Genomic DNA, 24,582 nt, shown 5'->3' with positions numbered 1-24,582 from the left:
CAACTTCGTTGTTACCATCGGTAAACGATCCAATGACTAGACATAAAACGGTTTATCTAAACGGACCTGGCGGCAGTGGTAAAACCACTCGAGCTATCGAACTATTTCAGAATTCAGATATGATCGTGCTAACACCCACACATAGACTCGCGCGAGAGATGAAACAACGCGGTGTTAATTCCTGTACTTATCACAGCTTTTTTCGATGGAAGGGTGATACATGGACATCTTTAAGGATGGGCGAGAAATACATTCCAAGGATTATAATATGGGATGAAATATGCACTGTACCGCTAGAAACATTAAAAACATTTCTTGATTGGTTGTTAACAAGAAATACTGCTGTGATAATGTGCGGCGATCACGGTCAACCACCACCTGTAGCTGGACCATCTCCACATGGATTGCTGAAAAATTTCGTTGATCACGCTGAAGAAATAACTGATGATCATAGAGCACTTGATGCAGCGTTGAAGGAATTTAAAAAATTAATCAGACTACAACCGAATAAAATACAGTGTGAAGTAATGCGCGAGATAATTTCAGAAACACCCATGAAAGACTTTCTGCAAACGTGGCGACCAAACGATTTGATAGTTGCAAGTAGAAAGATAGTTCGTGATACACTTCAGCGGGAGTTGTTTCAGTTACAACGAGAAAAGTTTCCAACGTTGTCAGTTCCATTATGTTATCGACCAGCAGATACGCGACGGCAAAATATCGACGTTGATATACCAGGAGAGTCAAAGAGGAAACAGAATCTTGTATTGAATGATATTGTTGCAGTCGACGTTGATGTTGTTGAAGATGCTGTACGTGCTGATAAATCCCCGTGGACGCTCGGATACGCGATGACGATTCATTCATCTCAGGGATTAACTATTACTGATACAGTTGTTTGGATCGTTGATGATCACATCGAATGGTCGAACTTGGTTTATCTTGCAGTGTCTCGAGTTAGAAAAATATCTCAATTGAGACGGATCGTCATGGACTCGTCAGTGATTAGTGATGATGATGTTGACGGTGATATAATAAGAAAAAAATTATCTGGTTATAAACAGTGTGATAAAAAAAATAAACGCAATTTTGATCTTGATGTTGATTTTATTAATGCGCTGAAACAACAACAGAATAATCATTGTGCAAGTTGTAATTGTATAATGTTATGGCGGTATCTGAAAAATGATCCAAGACAATTTACCATAGATAGAAAAAATAACAATCTTGGTCACACACGAGAAAATATCATGTTGACCTGTCTTGAATGTAATCGACGTCGTGGTGCTAGTTAAGTGATTTTGGTGGTAATTGTGTATCCGTGGGGATTACTTGTAATTGTTCACGTACAAATCCGCGTTGAGGAGCAGCCGAATCTAGTCTGTAGATTGCGGGTCTACCTGAGGATCTAGTTACGGTGGATATCTTATGTGTGGTAACACTCCAAATAGGATAAGTCGCTCTTTTTTACCACCTTCGAGTTCGCCGGGCTCATATAAATACCTTACGGTGATATTACCTAATACTGGCTGCGCTGAAAGATCACGTCGTTGTGTAGGTATGTGCGCGCTTGCAATTGCATTAATAGGTTTCATGTTGGTCGTTCGAGTTACTTCATTATTTAACGCTGCTATCACATTTGGTAATCTTGCCACCCATTCACGAGATCTTTTATCCTGAATCAATTCCTTCGCGTATTGATATCCAAATAACCGCTCGGCAAGTGTTCGATTAAATCGCTCAACAATTGCCTGATCACGATGAATTGCAGTATGTCCTCGTCGTATTTTGGTATTATGTCGTTTCATCAACGATGATACTGGACCAAGAAATTCCTTGCCAGGATCAACCTGCAGCAGCTGTGGCCATCGTAATGGTCCTCGTTGATAAATTCGTTTAAATGCGTCGGCTACTTCAGCAGCTGTTTTAGTCGTTAACGGTTCTGCTTCTTTATATCTACTTGCAACATCAACAACAGTTAGCGCGTATTTGTACGTTTTTCTACGTACAGTATCATATGGTAAAAATAAAATATCAGCTTGATGAACTTCATTAGGAACACTGACACTGAAATGTGCAAATTGAATTTGCTTAGGACGTGGTAGATAAATTTGCCATATTGCCTGCCTGGACAACCACGTTTTAGCAGTAGAATGTTTAACCGCTGCTGCATCAGCGAGTTTACTAACTGCTGCTTTACCCTTCCAGTATCCAATTGGTGAATAATAAATCGATTCCATTATATATTACCAGCCCCTAGCGCTATTTTACTTTTCATCGCAGATCTTACTAACCAATTAGCTAATGATTCTCTGATATTTTTTTATTTGTTATGGAATTTAATGCATGAATTAATTTCACATCTGCAATATGCCTATCTTGTAGATTTTTACTCTTATAAGCTACATCATGAACATGACAAGCTCGATCAATAGCGTTTATTGGTTCCTCGCCTGGTTTTGGTTGATCCTGATTATCAAGCCTGATATCGAGTCGAGTACCAGGACCGCAATAATTATATCCTGGTAGATGTTTTTCTCCGCTGTATTTAGCCCATGGAGCACCTGGAAACTTTGACATCAAATTAGCAATATCACCACCGCGCCTATTAGGTAAAAACGAAAATTTCTTTCTACCGCATACAGAACATTTTCCACCATACGCTATTTTTTTATTTTTTGTTATAACCGTAGCTAAATCAGTGGTTGGAGTTTTAACTTTACAGCGTAAACAATATAAATTCATGTTATAATATATATGGATATAATTGATTTCTCAGCAACTCGGCAGCGAGAGCCAGTTAAACACCATCCTGCACTACCGAATTCCATCAGAATGATTATCATAGGACCATCTGGATCGGGTAAGACGCAATTATTACTTAATCTGATAATGTGATGGTTGAAATGGGATAAGTTGTATTTGGTAGCACCATCCGCTGATGATCAACGATGTTATGAAGTACTTAAAGATTTTAACGAAAACGCGCGATTACTGGACGAAAATAAAGATGTTATAGAGTTTATAACAGATACTGATGAAGCACCGTCCGTTGATGTTTTAAACGGATTTATTAATAATTTAGTTGTGTATGATGATGTGATGCTAGATAAACAGTCAAATCCAGCTAGGATTTTTTCCCGTGGTAGACATAAAAATACCGATGTTATTTATGTTACTCAACGATACACACAAATACCAAAAGTGATCAGAGATAGCTGTAATATTTTAGTTGTGTTTAATGGCGTAGACACACACACGTTGCAAAATATTCATCAAACCTGGTGCAGCGGTGACATGGATATAATTAAATTCAGAAACTTCTTTTCACGAGCGCAAACTACTCCGCACGGGTTTATAACAATAAATTTGCACGATCCTAGAACAAGATATCGTATTGGACTTGATAAAATATTTGGATAGATTAATAGCAGCAGAGGGGGCGATGACCTCAAGTTGGTTCATTTCATGAGGTTTCGGATCAGGAAAGCAATGGTCTAATTAACCGGAGACCTCAATTTGTTTAGACAATCATTTATTTCAAGCAAATGTTCAGCTCGAAATATTTTTGAGTTAGAAGCCTTATTTCGGGTTTTGGACCCTCCTAAGGTCGGTCTGTTCGCCCCCTCTGCTGCTATTTTTCTGGGATATTTGTTGTGTGGGTGGTGATGAGCCCAGTACTGGAGTGTTCAGCTCCTCAGGAGACTCCACCTTCTTGCTTGATGTTGCAATCAATTCAAACTCAATTTTTCATTTTACTGTATTCTCACAGCGTACCATCTTCTTTTGCTGTACATATTTTGTATTTTCTGTGGCGAACTCGAACATGGTGGGTACGTAATCAGGGTGATCTGAATCTTCCTGTGGCTTTCCTGTAAAGAGCAAATAATTCATGAAATTTCACAATATTTCTAAAACATTATTTCAACTATTTTTCACATTGACATGAAGTGTATAAAACCAAAAAAATTCAGTATAATACTAACTAGTATAAATACTTATGTAGTTCAATTATAATGGCACATGGGTTCTAGATTACTTTTTTGTGAGTAAAGCTTAGTCATCAGTTGCAGGGTGCAGGAGTTATGTTTCATATATGAATAAATCTGTCAGTTTCTTGCAAACATGACACGAGATAACATATGTTAAGTCACATTCTTGAAAAATTCAATGTCACCAAAAACATATTTAATTAAAAAATTACAAAAATGATTTTTGTGTTCCGTTGATCAGGGCCGGATCTGGTCCAAGGCTGGGAGTGGGGGTGGTGGTTTCCAAATTGCAAAAGGGCCCCGACTTTCCTCGAAAGGGCACCAAAGCTGAAGTTTGTTCACTCAAAGTGAGCATAATACCAAATAAACGTGCTCAAGAATAAAACGATGGCCAAATTTCAAGTGACAAGTGACGTATGTGTTTGTGTGTACGTTGTTTTGGATGGGGTAGCAGACCATCGCCCCTACTTTCCGGCCCAAGTAATAAATAGACTTTGAAAATATAAACATATAGATGCTTATACGTTATTAAATTAATTATTGTAAAAGTAAAAACTTACCTGTGATGAAACGATCACTGCAATTGACTGATTGTTGAGTTGGCTCCCATGGCTTTCCGTCAGGTTTGTCCCTTTTCTGTGCTGATAAACACATTTTCTGTCTTTCCACGTGTTTTGGAAACGTAAAAAATGACAAGTTTTCCCCACAATATTGTGATTTTTGATACTGATAGCCTGCCTGCTAGTCTAACTGCATTCGACTAATGGTTGCGAGGTTAATGCTTCCCCGACAGAGGCGGAAGTTGGTGTATCCACGCAAGAGAGATCACTCTTATTGGTAATTACCTGGATATTCCTGGATTTATGATTAACCCGCCAAAATCAAGATGGCCTTGTCAGGCGATAAAAACCTGTAAGTAACTGGATATGAATTGTTCCCCCCATTATTTTGAAATGTATGAAAATGGAGTTTTTGCATAATTTGAATATGAAGAATCAAAACATGAACTCTCTATAGGCTATATTTTAAAATAAATGCACAGGAAGCATGCTTACATTTATCGTCCACCTATAGTGACCCATAGGTCAACATCATATATAACTAGTATTAAATTATAAACAACAATTTGTTTGTCATTTAAGATGAGTAAATGTAGGGCCGATTTAACCGCTGGGCGAACTAAGAACTAAGGAGTTCTGTTACCTTTTTCTTTATTTACCTGGGGCTCCTTATTTATTGCATATTGATCTCCCCTATCTAGATATTTTACATGAAAATTGAAATACCAGTTTTTGCAAGTAAATCAAGCTATTTTTCAATGGAGATGCAACCAAGCATGATAAAAAATTAAGTCTCAACTGGCCCTGTGATGCAGCTCGGCGTGATTTCGGGTTATGAAATGAGTGGGGGATGGGCAATTATCTAAATGCATTTTTGTTAATTTTCAGAAAAACATAGTCCCACTTAATTTCATGAAAATGATCAGAGTCTGTAACTCTTGATAGTGCCCAAAAACATGTTTATAGCTTCAGTTTTAATTAGGACAAAGAATGAAAGCTATACCAAGTCACATTTGTCATCAGCCTGCTGTGGAATGTGTCTACCCTTTTCCCTGACCCCATATTTATTTGCATAAAATTTAACACAACTGTTCGACCTTCATTACAACTGTTTCATGTTTGTATAAATTATTTCAACGGATTATAGCCATGCTTAATAAATACTAAAGTTCAGAAATGAAAACTATTGCAAAGGGGCCATAATAAGGGGGAGATAACTTAGTAGGTCTTTTCCTATGACCAACAATGCAATAAAGTTAGCAAATGGCAACATATTGAGAGAAAAAAAAGCCTTCTTAACAGGTGGCACATCCAACTAGTAGAGAAGAATAGGAAATAATGTGAAGCAAACCCAAATCATCATTTACATCATTCTTTGTCATTTATCTGTATTATTTTGAATAGAGCTTTCTAGGACTAAATTCTTACAGATATAATCTTGCCATGACACCATTCATTTAAATAAATTGAATACATACATTTCACAAGAAACAAAAACACTATTTTGTTTATCTGAATGAAAATTAATATATACATGAAATAGATTCAAGAAGTTATTAAATCAAGTTTTGTACACTAACGCCATTGACTGACAATAGGGTCAATGCGCTAAATATTTGAGGGATAACTTGGCCTATGCACTGGTCATTGCATATATGGCTGAAATGACCAGATAGGACTTCTGAATTGAGGCTTCATAGGGTAAATAGAGGTTACTCAGAAATATGAAATATACTCGGATATATTCAAAATTGTTGGCAGCTTAAGATCTACTGTGTTTATGATTAATGTATGGAAATAAAACTTAAAAAATGTTCAACGCTTCACAAAAACATACTTTTCCCTCCACAGGCTGCTTAGTACCATAAACATGTATCCAGATATTTATTATGTTGGGTTCCAATGCTTTTACATTCAAAAATTCCAAATTTATCTTAAAATATGCCGTAAAAGCAGACCACTGTTCTGGAACCTAAGCGGCCACAGAAAACGGGAAGCCAGAAACATTTATGCCCCCTAACAGTCCTATATCTACCCCATCTAGTACTAATATTAGTACCCCATCTCCTACTAATATTTGTACCCCTAATCCTACATCGTGAACCACAACAAATCAAGCTGAGGCTATAACATTGTAGCAATCCCCCATCCAATTACACTAACATCGTATGCAATGAACTGAATAAAAGTTGAAATCTAAAAAAGGCATGTAGCAAAAATTTCTAATGAATTGAGATCAGCAGTGTTCTTGTCAATAGGGAATTTACAAATGTGTTAAAGTGTAGCTGTGACGTTGGTGGGTATCAAATGCGAAAAGGACTGAGGATGTTCTTACTAACAGTTTCAAGCAAATTTTCTATTTCATAAAAAAAAACTATTTTGTGTAGTAACTCATTTTACATAGCATATAATAAATCTTTTTGAATATAAAGTGTCAAAACTGTGTCCATTTGCGAAGCTTGGAATGCCAAAATCAGATTATAATGAAGTACGTTTCTTTAACGAAACAAATAAAAATATACTACTATTGAAGAACATGTTTGGATAGCTTCATTTCATTCAAGATATTTATCATGCTTTTAACTGATTTTGGCATTCCTGGTTGCCATCGCATTCAGCCAACTGAAATGTAAGTCAACTGAACTTGAGAGCAAAACCATTTGCTTCTGACCCACTTAATTCAAAATCCAATTTCAGGCAAGGAACATCAGTTAAAATTTTCAAAAATATATGTTGTTTAAATTTAATTACATATATGTGCATTAGAATTTACAAGTTAGAAGATGAATAACCATGACTAAGGCATATTCCATCACAATTTTGTTCTTCCACCCAATGATCAAATAATCCATATCCCTGTTGAGAGAGAGAGATGGAGAGATGTCTCTTTACGACTGTAAATCTGTATTGTTCACCTGCCCGATTGATTTTACTTGTGTCAAGTGCAGTACAATATTCCATTATCAATTAATATCACTAGTTAAGCACTTCCTTCTAATTTTTGTTTCCACTTCATTATTAAAAGAATCCCAGGGCTTTGTAGTGGTATTTACATGCTAATTAAATATGCTATGGCTGTATTCAGTCATTCCAAGATAACACCTGTTTGAGGTCAAGATTCTGCAGACCAGATCAGATTAGCGAGGCTACCAATAGGGAAATGAGGCTACCCATGGGTATTATGAATAACGTACCATATAGTTAAAGGAAATGCCAAGCGGTTACTATTCTAGATTTCACAGCCAGTGACATTTTAGAACTTGTCCATGGAACCGACACTAATTTAAACTGCATCTAGCATGAGCAAACATCAAAAACAATTGCCCGCCTAAGTACAGGAATAGTACATGCACTTTACACAGAATCTTAATTGTTAGGAATGAAGCGGTTGTTATACTTGCAAAGAAAATTAGCATGTAAAATGGTCATTCTTGGGATTTTACCTAATTGATACTATATGGATATACATGTAACTGTTGTGAATATTTAAACCCTGAAGGAGTATGGTATGTGATTTCATACATTTACTGTTTCATTTATTAATGGTTTCTGTCTTTGGAAAGAGCTTCAGCAACACTGGGGCAATAAGTTTTATATTAAAAAAAAAAAAAAAAATCCATGAAGAGCTGAACTCTCTGTCATATATTGGACCATATTTTATTTTTAACACAAGGTGCAGAAAGAAAAATGCGATGGAATACATATGCATCCTTCTCTCTGTATCTCTGTTCCCCTCCACCCCCACCCCAACCCCTGGAAAATGCATTTTAGTAGTATTGATGCAATTTCCCTATTGCTGGTAATCAGAAATAGCATACAGGGTAATTGTTATGTTTATGAAAATGGAAGTTATTATAATTTAATTCCACACAGCATCACAAGTTTTATCCTATCTGTGACTCAATACATTTTCGGGTCAGCATCATTATATATAGCTAAAAGTACATAATGCATTTAAAATACTTGTGAAACAAGTTAGGTACTTTTACTTACATTTAATGATCCTGACCGGAAAGGTTACTGAGTTTCAGGTAGGATAAAAATTCTGATGCTGTGTGGAACAACATGAAAAACACAATCAGAGGTGTTAATCTGGCCTCATCTTATACTCAGCATCTGCTTATATAAGTATGAATAATGGAAAGTTTGCCAGATTTGCTGATTTGACTTATACTCCGCTTCGACTTATAGGCTGGTAAATATGGTAGTCAAATATCTGGTATAATATATAATAAGCTATAAGTTAAACATTATTAAATTTTTAAAAAAATGTTATTTAAAATGTTCATGGATATGGGCTCATATCGTTGCTAGGGATGTGAAATATTTTATAAACATATGCCAGGTACGGGTCAATCCTAATTGATTGGTTACCCAGGTACTTGATCAAAGAAAAATTGTATCATATGTGTACAGACCCGAATAAAACCATGAATTTAAATGTAGGTTACATAGTGGTATAAAAATTGTTCAGAATGATCTGATTCACCATATCCCATAAAACGTTAATTCCATGCATCTTGTAACTAAACAACAAAAGTTAAGTCCACATTTAAAAAAAATTGACATTACCCTATAAATGTAACTACACTACCTAATGTCATCTGGTGCAAAATCCAAGAAGTCATCCTCATCGTAGCATAAAGTTCTAAAATCCTCTATTGTCATTGGTCCCACTGTTATATGCAGGTACTTATGTAGAGACTGAGCTTGGGATCTGTATGTACACTTTGATAATACAGTCTGAAATCTATTATTGCAACTGAATATGTGTCACTTGTGCAGCAAGATCAAATAACCACCCTATGTTACTTGCCACAGAGCAGGTATCACACTTGCAGCTCATTCAGAGCGGTATCTCGTGGGAAAACAAACTTAGGGGTTATGGTCAAACATTTACTGGAAGAGGTTTAACGCTACTTGTCACTGAACAAGTGCATGCATTAAATTTGCTCTTCAATCAAAAGGATTGTCAACTTTAAAACAAAGTCAGCCTTGCCTTCACAAGCCAAGGGCTTACGGGCCCATGTGCACTGGTAGAAAACTATACAGTAATTGGGTGCTCACTGGCTCATTTTATTACCCAGTTTATGATAAATGGTCAGGCACCTAATTAGCTGGGTACCTGTTGACAGGTGTATCATTGCTTACAATTAACCTATAAATTAAATGTGTACTGTATAATCTTACAAGGGAGGATACATTTATCTTCTCATGTGACCTATTTAAGAATTAAGAATTGATGCTTATATTTCAAGCTACACTTAACGTAGCTTAGTAAATTTAGTACAAATGTTTAGCTGATGCAATTGACTTTGTATCTTTACACGAAGTTTGACTTACTATAATACCTTTAAGAAAAGCCATACCAGTTTTCCATGCTACTGCTTGACCTGAGCATGAATGCACCTGTCTATTATACAAGTGCAACATGCTGAAAAGAATTCTGCCCCTTTATTGGTCAACTGAAAGTTGTGTTATCTCTTGGCATTGTACGTCATTACGTTATATGAACTTAAAATTTGATCTACCGTGCTTGAGATTCATTATGTAAAAAGTATCGAATATTGGAATTGACGTATTTCATGTATTTTTGTGTTTCCTTTAATGTTTCGTACACAATCCAGTTATCAAAATAACAATTATTTAAATGTATCATAATTTTTAGTACATATCACTTTGTATTTTTCGAAAAATCCATTAAATTATCGGACATAAAATTTCTACTAAGAAGATTTATGTTTGCGAAAAAAGATCAAAAATACTGTCTTGCCATATTGTTTTTACAGTAAAACCTGTCATGAGCGACCTCTGCTATGAGCGACCACCTGTCATTTCCGACCACAATCGTAATGCATGGATCGATTTTACTATATAAACGCTTTGTTATGAACGACCACCTGCTCATCGCGACCAGCGACTGCGATTTCTTGGCAAAATATGCATTTTGACACTGCTATGAACGACCGCCTCATCAAAAAAACAAAACAGATTGACACCACTGACCTTAATCCTTTGTAAACACTAGACCTCGGGATAAATGTAGTATGCAAACAAAGTGCACATTAAATAACACTATAGTTGAACAACCATATATCGAGATAAACACCTCTAACCATCATTTAATCCTTTGTAACAAAGACTGCATACACAGTAAAGATTGCTTTAATAAAGTATTTTAAAAAAATGTGTCTTTCTACAGTATCAGTTTTGTGAAATTTACAACTCCAGCGTACGGTGTCATTTGTAAACTGCAGTAAACCAGACTAAAGTACATGTCACTAACCACCATTGTAGTGCCGAAGTCATGTGAATTGCCAGTAAGAGTAACATCAAAGGGAGTAATGATGGATATACGCAGTCAATTTAGAGGTTTGTATTTTTTCTTTATCTTTATGAAAACTCACAAAATGCCGGTAGTCCTTATGTCCCAGTGAGAAATTGTTCGAAAGGGCTTCAGTGTAGGTTTGAGTACATCGTTTGTCTTTCCAGTTAATCCATAAGGCCTGGAGGGTGAAAGAGCTCATTGTCTTTAATACTAGTAAGTGAGAATCATTTCCGGATTTTTTTAAAATTATTTTTTATTTCTTTTGTTAGTGTTTCACCAAGCCACCATCTGTTTACCTGGGTGCAGATGGTTGCAACCTTTGTGTATCGAGCTATAATGCTCTTGATTTAAACTTCGTCTCAGAATAAATGTATTGTTTCTTGATGAGTTAATTATGTCTTTTGGTTTCATTCATTGGTACATAATATATATTTATTCCACATTTCCCAAAAACCTGATAAAAACTGATAGTCTTTATAACGTCAACACTAATAACAATGGCAGAACCTCCGCTGAAAAAAAGAAAAATTTAAACACTGGAAGAAAGGATTAATGTCATTGAAAGAAATGAAAAACAGGAGACTGCTTGCAAAATAGCAGTCAGCTTAAGCGTCAGTAAAACGCAAGTTCAAAATGTAATCAAAGACAAGGAGTCCATTAGAAACGAATGGCAGAAAGGTGCACAAGCACAGAGGAAATATGCCACTGCACGACGGACAGTTTACAGAGATCTGAACGAGCGAGTATGGGAGTGGTTTTGTGTTGCAAGGAGTAAAAACATACCAGTAAGTGGAAAGTTGATTCAGGAAAAGGCAATAATTGAGATACATGTTCAGACCAAACAGCTGAGTAAAACATGTCAACAAAGTATAATGGATTTTAAAAAAAAACAACAAGTGAATAAGTGTATAGAATTATATACATCATATTTAACTGTTCATTTTTTGTACATATTAATGTGATGCTGAAATATAAATTTTATTCTTGTTGTTTGATAGATGTATATCTTTATTATATAAAGATATTTTGAGAGGAATGCATGCAATATTTAACAAGATTTATGAATAAAGGATATGATACATGTACAGTGAGTATGGGTTTTATTTATTTGTCAACAATGCTAACTATTGACCCTGAAAACCAGTCCATTTTCACACACCTCTTATGAGAGACCACCTGTCTTGAGAGACCGCTTTTGGTTGGCAGAAGGGGCGGTCTCTCATAACAGGTTTTACTGTACAAAAATTAATAATTAATTGTTCAAAAAATATAATGATTGATGCATAAGCTCTCTTATTGTCATTACAATATCTACTGGTGTTTATTAACAAATGGACAAATGATTTTGCAGACCATACCATTAAACATTATCGTTAATTACTTCTTCTCATGAAGTCTGTCACTGTAACAAAACATGACATGAACCATAAAAGGAGTTCGGAAGCCCTTTTGATGTTTTCTTATCTGACAAAAATTACATCTCAGTACTTGCTAAAGTAAAGATCACAGACCATTGGTCAACTAGTCTTATTGTTTCATTGTAGTCATACAAACATAAAATATAAAAACCTTGTCATTTTCTATGGTAAATCTGAAAGTCATGGACTCCGTTAAATCGATTCATATATATACATATACTATCGTTTAAGTGCTTGTTCTGTTTTAATTTGGATATAATTAACATGTTATTGCAAATCTATTCCACGATATACCCCCTCTACGAATAATAAATAATGCATATGATCGGTTGTCCTTTTAACATCTGCTGTATGGACAACGGCTTCAATAGCACATTGACAGATTTTCATTTCCCTAAAGAGAGCTTCATTTCCCTACTGAGAGCCTCGCTGATTTGACCTCTTCTGTTGATTCTTGGCCTGAGTCTAGTTTCATCAGGAATAACCAAAGTGCTAAGCATGTTTAATTACTGTGTAAATAACACTGCATAGCCATGTGGTTGTTGTGACAATGTACATTGTAATCAAAACAAGAATGAATTGTTGATTTAGCAGTGTTTATGATAATTGAATATAGTAGGGTCATAATACATGAGGATTATTGCGAATTTTCACGTGAAAAATAGAGATGTCTTTTTTCTCTTTGCAAAAACTACAAATAAAAACCACCAAGAATAAATAGTCTTGTACACTGACAAAATTTCTCTCTCTCACACACACACACACACTCAAGCATATTACTAAAATGTGCTTTTAAGTTCTTTGTATGTTTTTTATTGCAATTCAAAATGAAGTATTTACTGTAGGAATACAAGCTGCACTTTGTTCTTGACAATGTGGACTTGGATCATTGTGTAGACCTACACGTAGGTCTCTGTTTTTTTTTACGACAGACAGAAAAAGAAAAAAAAGCAGATCCCTACTTGTTGTGTACAGTTTACCAGTAAATAATACCCATACATGTTCAGGACGTCTGAATCATTTTGCCAACAATACACAATGTAAGAGCTACAAAGAAGTATGCTCTAAATGGAGACGAGCTTGCACATTGAAATATTAAGCTCTCTCTCTCTCTCTTGCTTTCTCTAAAAAAAAAAAAAATCTTTTTGAGTACTTTCATTTTTATTGTAATTGGATTCTTGAGATGACAGCAGAATGAGACAGAAAATATACATTATTTTTAACCGTTGGGTTGTTGATTAGCATGTGTTCTGTAGAATTTGTTTGGGTATGATCCCTTTTTTTCATACACGGTCAGAACCACAAAATGATAATTATTTATTTGACAATTTTTCGTACACTGAAATTAACAATTATTTTTTCATGTGCGAAAAATATAATGAAATACGGTAACCATTTGTTTTAAAATAGATTGATGTACACATGGCTGCCCAGACAAGCCAGGTGATTTAGAGGGGGGTGTGAGGGGCAAGTCTGGTCAAAGTCGAAGTTTGACTCTGGTGCCAAAAACCCTTGGGCTGATCCTGGCTAAACAGCATGTACTAAAGGACATGACATGAGAAGAAGATACGGAAATATTCCATACTCTTCATTTTGGGGATTATCATATTTGGGTCTACAAATTGTTTAACTAATATTGCCAAAATACATGGAGAATTGTGTCATTGTCTTCTTCATTAACTCTTGCTTATGGCCAACAAAGGTGCGCCTGTATTTTTATAGGAATGACTGTCAAGCTTGCTCATCACCGACCTGAATCCATTTTATTTGCAAACAGTATATGCAGAAAAACAGCCCATGTTCAATTTCCCCTGTTTTATACAAAATCCACTCCTTGTCACTAAATGGATTAGTCATAAGTATCGGGGGGCCCCGAGTGACCAAGTGGTCTAAAGCGCTCACCGTTACGGATCACTGCCATCTCACCTCTGTCTGTGTGAGTTCGAGTCTCAGGCTCTGCTAACGTTGGTACGTGAGAAAGCCTGCCAGTAGCTTCTCGTGGGTCGCTGGTTCTTCTCTGGGTTTCCCATGGTTCTTCCTCCACTAGATATACTGTCTGCCCTGTATAGCATATCTTGTGCTGAAAAATGGCGTTAAACCCTTCAGCAACAACAACATAAGTATCGGTGGCATTTTATTTTCACTATATACATACTCCATATTGCTGAGCAAAATGTTATGGAGTTATTTTTAATTAAAAGCTATTCTTTCATACCCTCACTGCTAAATGTTGTATGATACTTAATTGAAAGAAATGGGACATCGATACTACAATAATTTTCAGCCAGAGCATTGAAGATTTACTAGCTATAGCTTGATGTAAAAGCATAACATGATTTTGTAAAATTCTGCCGGTTAGAACCCAGGCCAGTCCTACCTTCATATTAACAGTTGCATCCTGCTTTTGTCTGGGCCTTGGATGACTGAGTACTTTTGAACTGTGACTAATGAACCTGTCAACCATTACCTGGGTACTCTAGTACTCGCCTATTCCTAATTACCAGGGTAATAAAATGAGCTATAGGGTAACCATTTAGTTCATGTAACCAGCCCCCAAAACATGTTTCCAATGTTTAGATCAAAAATTATATCTGGTGATGTAAGGAGCGAGTGAGACACAAAATAATGAGTACAGTTTGAGGCTTGTATCATGTGACTATTGGCTGCTGCGCATTTATCCATTGTAAACCTCCATCTACTGATCTTATATTTTCAATGTGTGAAACCATTTGGCTACTTACATCAGTTTCCTTATTATTTATTTATAGTAACTTTAATGACACGGTTTCAAGAAAGCAGACAGGATTTTTAACTTTGAAATTGTCACAGATTCATTATAGTTTGATACACATTTAAGTAGCAGACCAGTTTAGATTGACAGAAGAAAACATGGCACCAAATATTAAGTGAAACGGGCTTTATCGATGTGACTTGTGGATGTTATAAACTGAAAAATGACAGGTTTTGTTAAACATGCTGCATTAGAACAAGGACAAATCAATAGCACTTTACAAAGTTAGAGGAATTTGACAATGAATTAATACAGCATTCAAACTTCTTGCACTTGTCTTTATGACCTTTCAGTGAAAGTTCAACATGTAGACTAGTTAAAGTGATTGTTGTGTATAAATAATTTATTATGTTGTTTTGTGTCCATATTCTTATATTAATCCACATGGATTTGTGACAAGAATTTTAACTGTAGTTCCAGGTAAGTAGCAAAAATAAATCTATGTTTCTCATACGGTTTTCTGTAATTATGGCATGTGGTATATAGATTACTATTTTTATGTTCAGATTATGCTTTTCTTTGCCACTTGTATTAGTAATAATTATGATTATACCTCTTTGTGGATTGGCATCTCCAAACTTACAACAAATCAGTTCAAGTTAAAATTTGATATAAATTTGCTTTGATTGGTTACCTATGTAAACGATCATTTGGAAAGATAGTTACCTGGTTGATTTTAACTAACTTTTTGACAGCTTTAGTAACTGTCATGGGTGTGTGAGAAAGTACCTTCCAGTGTGTTCAGTACCTTCATTGATCTGTCTGGGTTCATTCTTCACCAAATGTACTGGTCCTCATTTAAGCCCATCTTGCGCTGAAAAATGGTGTTAACTCCCACAAAATCAAACCTGTTTTTGTCTTAATTAGCTTTATTCTGGCCAGGACTGTCCCACTGAAATAGTTCCTTATAGCATACAAAACTAGGTTGCAGTACCAGGGGTATTGACCCCGAAGCAGTTGATTAGTATTCACTATGTATTTAATTGGATAAGTTGAATAAGCTCCATAGTTTTTGAGAGTTGTAAAAGCAGAATGTATTTTTGAGGCAGCATTATTTAAGACACTTATTGAAGACACAGCATAAACTCAATTTACAAATTTACAGATCTGCAAATGAGTAGTAACATTATTTCTTTTCCATGAACAGGTCCCAGAAAAGGAAAGATTACTTGGAATGGCCAGACTACTTCATGTCCATTGCTTTCCTCTCCGCCCAAAGGAGTAAAGACCCAAGGACACAGGTATTAAAAAAGGACTCAAAATAATATCCAGTATCTATACTTGTTGGAAGCTGTTAATGTTTCTACCCAGGTGATTAGTCCGATTACATTAAAATGGTAATGCAAAGTCGAAATTATTCAATTGTTTATAATTGGTATGAAGGGCAAGCATGATGTTGTGTTAGTTAAGCTGGTTTTTTTGTCTCACATATGAATAGCAAGATAGAGTAAACAGTGTACTGACAATTTTCCACTGAAGTGCTACCCACCACACATTGAAATCTCCAGGATTTACAGAGATTTTAAGTCAGACCTGAGTTGCTCATTATTAGATGGTTTATTTATGACCATAAATGTTACCGCCTTCAGCAAGTCCTATACAAACTAGCCTGGTAGAATCCACTAACATGAGATTTTACGTTTGGTTCACTGAGGATGATTTTCCACTGGCATGAATGAAAGTTGTTCTTCTGTTTTGTCTAAATGAAATTGAGTAGGTAGATCAGTGCTGATTACTTTATCATTGCCTTTTTTAATCCAGCTCATTTTCATTTAATAGTTTCCAGTCAAAAGTTACTTGTCCAGAGGTATAAAAAAATGGGGCAGTCTGTAACATTTCATTTTTTTGTGATAATAAGTTAAGTGGTCAGGGCCATTAAAATAGCATCTGAACCACATATTATTTCTCTTAGCAAGTCTTGATAAGTCACTTTTCTTACTTCCAGTAAGTGCCTACTTGAGACAGGTTTGACTCTAGCCTCATATGCTAGAGAATTTGTACCAGTTGATGCACTGAAGTGATTATTAAAAGTCCTTACTTTTTCCTGACTGTGCAATATTTTTTAACAAACACTCATCAGACTTAACTATAATCTTAGGATTATGCAGTTTAGAAAAATTCACTACAAAACTAAGAAGTAATGATGATATCTTGACTGGTTCCTGGCAACTGCTCTAGTCTTGTCTGAAATTTCTATGGGACTTTTGCAGAGTGGAAATTCTCTTGCGTGCCTTTTGGTAAGGGGTGGGGACAGTTTATATAGTATATTCAAGAATTGTGATAAATAATTTCTATTGACAAAGGATAAAACCTTTAACTATCTTTATTACTGACTGGCATAGCAGCAGTTTTAATGTGAAGGCAATCACAGTGTCATGTGCACTAGAAATGCATCTGGCAGAAAACTGCATATCAACCATTGTACAACTCACCAAGTGCAGCTGGTAATGCAATTTAAATTACATAATCTATGAAATTAATCTATTTTTTTACCTGCAAGAAGTCATTAATTACATGCTTGGTTATGGTGGCTGATCTACAAGTCAAGTACTTGCATGATCATTTTGAGCCTTGTTAATATTCATGAAAGTTTTTGTTACTCGTAACAAATCAACTGAGCATGATTGTCAAATGCTTGATCATTTTTAAGGTGGGTGGGTATTAAATATAGCAGCTTCAGACAGTTGTGCATCTAGGAGAAAAATCTGATCACCTGTATCAACAGAAAGCTAGTGGCATTGTTGCCAAACTTCTTTTTAAATAGTATCTTCAGGTTAATATATACATAGGCAAATATAGTTACCATGATTATCTTCTCGACTAAAAAGTTGTCGCTCAAAAGAGATTCCATCTTTTCCAGCCATTTATAATTCTTCACTCTTAATTAGGTTGGAGCCTGCATAGTAAATGAAGAGAACAAGATAGTGGGCATTGGATACAATGGTATGCCCAGCGGCTGCAGTGATGACATATTGCCATGGAGAAAAGAGGCAGAAAATATCCTGGATACTAAACAGCTATATGGTATTTAATGTCAACTTTATTTAGTTATATACAAGTCGGCAAAAGAAAATTGGAAGAAAGAATAAACTAGAGATGAAGACCGTCATAAATATTTGCCTTGTTATAGCCTGTCTTAAAATGGGTATTTTATGGCATTGTCCATCTGTCTGTACGTATCTCCATCTATTATCATTTTGCTTGTTCAGCCCATACCTTTGTAATAGTTTGAAAAATTTTCATGAAACTTTGCCATTGTCATAACTAGATGGTGTTTCACATATCATAGTCATGCCGCAGCCTTGAGGCCATGGTCATTGCTAGAGTAAATACAATTCTGTGACTTGTTTCTTTTTCTAGAGTACATTTTTTGAACTAGTGAAAAGATTTTAAAGAACATTTATCCAATTATACAGACTGTGATGTGTTTAATTTTATCAGTGAAACAGAAATGGATGGAATGCAGATTGATTACAAATTAAACACAGAATGAACATAACAAGATGTTGATAATATTTTATAGAATACAGTGCTAGTCCATGAATCATAAATGTTAAAAGAAACAAAATGTCAATGTATTTCAGGAATGGATTTGAAAATCTATTATTTTCAGGTTTCTGCAATATTCTACATTAAAAACCCTTGATAAGCCAAGATTAGATTCTGCACACTCTCAACTAACTTTTCATCCCTTAGAAGCTGTGACATTCTTGTTGAGGCTAATGTGATAGTGTCACCTTTAATTATTAAGACAGTGTGCAAAGGCAATACTTCTTGCTCTTAACACTTTAAAAAATTGAAAACCAGACTTTTGTAAATGCATTTCAATTTCATTCCAAATGAGGAAAAATGACTGGGAAATATGCATGAAATTACAGTAGAATCTCAATGCATTTCCATTTCATTCCAAATGAGGAAAAATGACTGGAAAATATGTATGAAATTACAGTAGAATCTTAGTGCATTTCCATTTCATTCCAAATGAGGAAAAATGACTGGAAAATATGTATGAAATTACAGTAGAATCTTAGTGCATTTCCATTTCATTCCAAATGAGGAAAAATGACTGGAAAATATGTATGAAATTAAAGTAGAATCTTAGTGCATTTCCATTTCATTCCAAATGAGGAAAAATGACTGGAAAATATGTATGAAATTACAGTAGAATCTCAGTGCATTTCCATTTCATTCCAAATGAGGAAAAATGACTGGAAAATATGTATGAGATTACAGTAGAATCTCAGTGCATTTCTGCAGGGTTTTAAAAATCTCCCAAAGTCCACTCTCCTAGTCTGGAAAGTACAAACATATTTTTACTTATCCAGAATACACTTTTAATTAACTTGTTTTTTAAAACTTGAAAAGTTGAGGGTGCTAATGTTCTAAATTCAGTCATGGGAACTGTTGTTTTCTGGCACTTGTTCTGTAATTACAAAATGAGCCATGTTTTCTCTCAGGTATGTGTTTACTTGTATTGAAGACTGGTAGCAAAGTTCTTGCATGAGCTTGATAAAAACAAACTTCCACTAGAAGTCTGGTCTTTCACTGGACAAAGTAAGCAATATTCCGAACAGAACATCCTTTTAATTAAAGAGGAACAGTGATAAATCAGATTTCATCTAGTCAGGCAAGTGATTGGAGAATTGACTCAACTGCTTGAAATGTGAACTCCCCATTTTGAACTGGGCGAGTGATCTCTGTTCTGTGACCAAAAATAAAAAACATGAGAGATGAAATGAAAATGTAAATGGAATGCAATTGGAACACCTCAGCATTAAGAGGTTAGTGTTAGGACTGGTTGGCCTTGTGTCAGGATAATATGGCATGATGCCTCAGTGCTAGACATCAGTATAAACTGTCAGACTGTAGACATTGTAGCGATATGACTGAAAAATTGTTAAAGCTATGTTAAAAATCCAAATCACAAACACACACTTTATTTTGACCGCTCTGGTGGACTAGTGGTTAGAGCGTCTGCCCTGGATGCAGGAGGTCGTGGGTTCGATCCCTGGCTTAGTCATACCAAAGATTTATAAAAAATTGTACTAATAGCTGCCTCGCTAGGCGCTTATCATTAAGATGTTAGTGTTAGGACTGGTACATTTCATCTAGTCAGGCAAGTGATTGGAAAATTGACTCAACTGCTTGAAATGTGAACTTCCCATTTTGATTTGGGCGAGTGATCTCTGTTCTGTGCCCAAAAATAAAAAAACAGGACAATGTGACTGGGTGGGACATCATGCTACATGTTTGCGGCATGATACCTCAGTGCTAGACATCACTGTAAACTGCCACACTGCAGACATCATAGTGATATGACTGAATTTTTTTTTTCTACGTTAAAAATCCATATCACATCAACAGATCAATTTATTTCCATTTACTATTTTCAGTGTGTCATGCAGAGCTGAATGCTGTTCTGAACAAAAATTCAGCTGATGTAAAAAACTGTACCATCTATGTTGCACTGTTTCCATGTAATGAGTGTGCCAAAGTAATAATTCAGTCTGGCATCAAAGAGGTGGTGTATTATTCTGACAAATACTTTGACAAGCCTGAGTTCCAGGCCTCCAAGAGAATGATGGACTTGGCAGGTGTCAAATACAGGTACAGTTACTATACTTTGTCATGCACATTCTTTTTAGGGTCCTCTGAGTTCAACGATGGACTTGGCTGGTGTAAAATACATATGAATTTACCATACTTTGCCATCTACATGGTATTTAGGCTCCTCAGTTGTTTCAAGTGTTGGATAAATGTGAATAAAAAAAACATTTACCCTACTTAGATTTGGAAAAGTAATGTGCTCTGCTTTCTTATTGTACGAAGTTTCTTGAATAAATAGAAATAATTTGTTTCTTTTTATAGGTGGTTTTTGTGTTAATGATATGACTTTGACAGAATTTAATTGTCGTATAATGTTTAAACAATTCCGTTTAATTGAAATATTATATTTAAGATAATTCTTCTTATGGTTACAAATTTAGGCCAAACCTTGTTCTGTTTTTGGACATTACTTAGATGACTTTGCTTGATATTTAAATATAAACAGTTGTAGAATCTGCAGTCTATGTCTTATAGAATATATTTCTGGTGATATAAATTTGTTTAAACTTACGAACCCTCATATTAAAATAAGACTTTATGGAGATATCATGTATGACATTATGTGAGATATGGACAAATTTTAAGCATATTATGAAAAACAAAATATTAGATGATAATTTTCAAAGTGTGGGTCCACTTAATTTAATTAAAATCTCAATTAAAATGATAAGAGTTATATATATATAACATTACCCAAATGTGGCCAAGGAAGAACACATTGAAAAAAGTGCAGTGAAAATGTGTGGTTTAAGCTCCTTTTAGACTGAAACATAATGTTGAAATGTCTTTGAAATCAGATAAACAGCACATGAATGAATTTTGAGTTCAGTTTCAACATGTATGTCATGAATGAGGAAATTTCTAATAAAAATAAGAGGAAAGACAACTTTAATGCTGTTATTTATTTATTTAAAAAAATTTATACTCCGATTTATTATAGACATTCTGCACGAGTGAAGATCATTGTGTCGCAGAAACTTGGTACAAAGCATCAAGATTATGTTGATTAAGCTCATGAATTGAACAACATACTCATTCCACAAAATATTGTTTTTCTTATAAGTCTAGCGTGTATTGTTATATTTTGATTCATGGTTTTTCTTTTAAGTCTAGGGTATATAGTTATATTTTGATTCATGGTTTTTCTGAAAAGTCTAGGGTATATTGTTATATTTTGGTTTGTTGTTTTTCTTATAAGTCTATGGTATATAGTTATATTTTGATTCATGGTTTTTCTGAAAAGTCTAGGGTATATTGTTATATTCTGGTTTGTTGTTTTTCTTATAAGTCTACTACTCTAGGGTATATTGTTATATTTTGATTCATGGTTTTTCTGAAAAGTCTAGGGTATATTGTTATATTTTGGTTTGTTGTGTTTCTTATAAGTTCAGGGTATATTGTTATATTTTAATTCAGAGTAACTAAGCAAATTGCAGTAATTTGTTATGAAAATTCTTCCATATTTGTCTGGCTTATAGACATCAACATTAATGAATTGCAATTACTGTCCATGTTTAACTGGTTTATTGTCACTGACATGAATGAATTGCAATTGCAATTGTCCATGTTAACTGGTTTATTGTCATTGATATAATGAATTGCAATTACTGTCCATGTTTAACTGGTCTATTGTCATTGACATGAATGAATTGCAATTACTGTCCATGTTTAACTGGTCTATTGTCATTGACATGAATGAATTGCAATTGCGGTCCCTGTTTAACTGGTTTATTGTCATTGATATAATGAATTGCAATTACTGTCCATGTTTAACTGGTCTGTTGTCATTGACATGAATGAATTGCAATTGATGTCCATGTTTAACTGGTTTATTGTCATTGACATGAATGAACTGCAATTGTTGTCCTTGTTTAACTGGTTTATAGTCATTGATATGAATGAACTGCAATTACTGTCCATGTTTAACTAGTTTATTGTCGTTGACATGAATGAATTGCAATTGTTGTCCATGTTTAACTAGTTTATAGTCATTGATATAATGAATTGCAATTACTGTCCATGTTTAACTGGTTTATTGTCATTGAAATGAATGAATTGCAATTGTTGTCCATGTTTAACTGGTTTATTGTCATTGACGTGAATGAATTGCAATTGTTCTCCATGTTTAACTGGTTTATTGTCATTGAAATGAATGAATTACAATTGTTGTCCATGTTTAACTTGTTTATAGTCATTGACATCAATGAATTTCAATTGCTGTCTATGTTTAACTGGTTTAGCCCAGATTCATCAGTTGCAGATTTTTTTGTCCATTTATTTGTTCACAACCTAATTTGGAAAATGGAGTCTTACATCATGATGAATTTAGTTATTTGTTGATACTGTTAATTATTTATCTTCATGGTTATCATTTTTTGAAAAAAAAACAACAATCCAAAACATTTTTGTTGGTACTTAATTATGTGGTTTTGGGAACGGATCTTACCTTTTGCACAGAAAGATCATGGTTTGTTGGCACTAAAAATTCATGGTTTTTAGCAAGCATGAAATCTATTTAAATTGGTACCCCGTAAAAAAGAAAGCAAATTCAGCTTACTCTTAAAATTTATTGATATTTTACAATATTGGACCTAGATTTAAAGGTTTTTTTTTTTGTTTCTTTCCAGGCAACACATCCCAAAAAGAAGCAAAATTATAATTGACTTCAGTGTGATTGATAATCTGATTATAAATGGCAGTGTCCCAGAGATTGATGCTTTGAGTTTAAATGGTAATGGTGTTGTGAAACATTGAGTTGTTTGACATTTATGGCTGGACTGTTGGAAATCTGTATTACAATAAAAAGATCATGGTGCTTTATTTTATATTTTTAAATGAAATTAAAAAGAATTGCCTTGTTACATATCTTGGATGTTGTTATTACTTACTCAAAGGAAATAAAATGTATTTTAATTTTAGATTCACCTATTGTCTGATATCTGCATTTGTTTTGTACCGACATCCCATTCGCTCCAAGCTTTAAAAGCTTTTCTCCAAAAGAATGATGCTGCCTTTAAAATGAACAGGCTAGTTAACCCAGCTAAATATAGCAGGAGAATTCAGACATAATATTGTTTACTTTTCTAAGAGTGTATACTGGCTTATAGATCTATAATTTGATCATCATTTACCTTTACATTACAGATATCTTGAACTCGTTTGTACCTCACATTTGCATAACACTAAAAAAGGGGTGTTTCGTGTTTTATCAAACCTAACTTTAAAAAAAGTTTATGTTTATACTTAAAATTAGGCCAGCAAGTTTTGTTCTGCCACATTTTGTATAACTATGAATGGGTGTAGCATACTTTGTAATGATTTTGTCCATCCAGCTTTCTGTTGTCAATTTAATTTCTGCATAATTGAGTTGTGCAGCATTTACAGTTATGAAGTAGATGACTTGCACTTGGGGCGAGGAAGAACCCTGTTGATTTTGGGATCAAATGGTTATGATGAATTAATGTAAGAAGTTGTTGTTTTAGGGTTTAATGCCATTTTTCAGCACACGATAGGCTATACATGGCGGCCAGTATTAATGGTGGAGGAAGAACTGGGGAAAATCCCAGAAAGAACCACCGACCCATGAGAAGCTACTGGCAAGCATTCTCACATACCTACATTGGCTGAATCCGAGACTGTAAGAAGAAAAGGGTTCCTGTTAAATGACTTGAAGTTCTTCACCATTTACAGTCACCCAGTTTTGGATGGCTTGCAAATGGGGTAAGGGAAAAATAATTGATTTTGAGGTTCAGAGGTCAAGTCACTGTGACAGAAAGAAAATAATCAACTGGGTTTGAGCCATCTACAGTTACCGAATTTTATGAATAGTTTGCAATAGGAGTGAGGAAGAATTCTTTTGATTTCAGGGTAAGGGGAGGTCAGAACA

General features: G+C 34.8%; 2 protein-coding genes across 2 annotated transcripts; one reads left to right on the top strand and one right to left on the bottom strand.

Annotated features, from left to right (window-relative positions):
* Positions 1-2,994: 2,994 nt before the first annotated feature.
* Positions 2,995-4,792, bottom strand: LOC149797624 (uncharacterized). The gene is made up of 2 exons (XM_089960447.1): positions 4,553-4,792; positions 2,995-3,872 (listed from the first exon to the last, which is right to left on the bottom strand). The coding sequence occupies exons 1-2, from the start codon at positions 4,644-4,646 to the stop codon at positions 3,751-3,753; spliced, it is 216 nt and encodes a 71-aa protein (XP_089816573.1). The 5' UTR covers positions 4,647-4,792; the 3' UTR covers positions 2,995-3,750.
* A 30-nt stretch (positions 4,793-4,822) lies between these two features.
* Positions 4,823-23,561, top strand: LOC149797623 (deoxycytidylate deaminase-like). The gene is made up of 5 exons (XM_089960446.1): positions 4,823-4,904; positions 16,237-16,330; positions 17,978-18,113; positions 20,483-20,696; positions 23,324-23,561. Exons 1-5 carry the CDS (start codon positions 4,879-4,881, stop codon positions 23,448-23,450), a joined length of 597 nt encoding a protein of 198 aa, XP_089816572.1. The 5' UTR covers positions 4,823-4,878; the 3' UTR covers positions 23,451-23,561.
* The last annotated feature ends 1,021 nt before the right edge of the window (positions 23,562-24,582 follow it).

Source organism: Sinohyriopsis cumingii, chromosome 6, assembly GCF_028554795.1.
Source record: "Sinohyriopsis cumingii isolate HCF-2022 chromosome 6, ASM2855479v2, whole genome shotgun sequence".
NCBI lineage: Eukaryota > Metazoa > Mollusca > Bivalvia > Unionida > Unionidae > Sinohyriopsis > Sinohyriopsis cumingii.
This window is presented reverse-complemented; position numbering and strand designations above follow the sequence as displayed.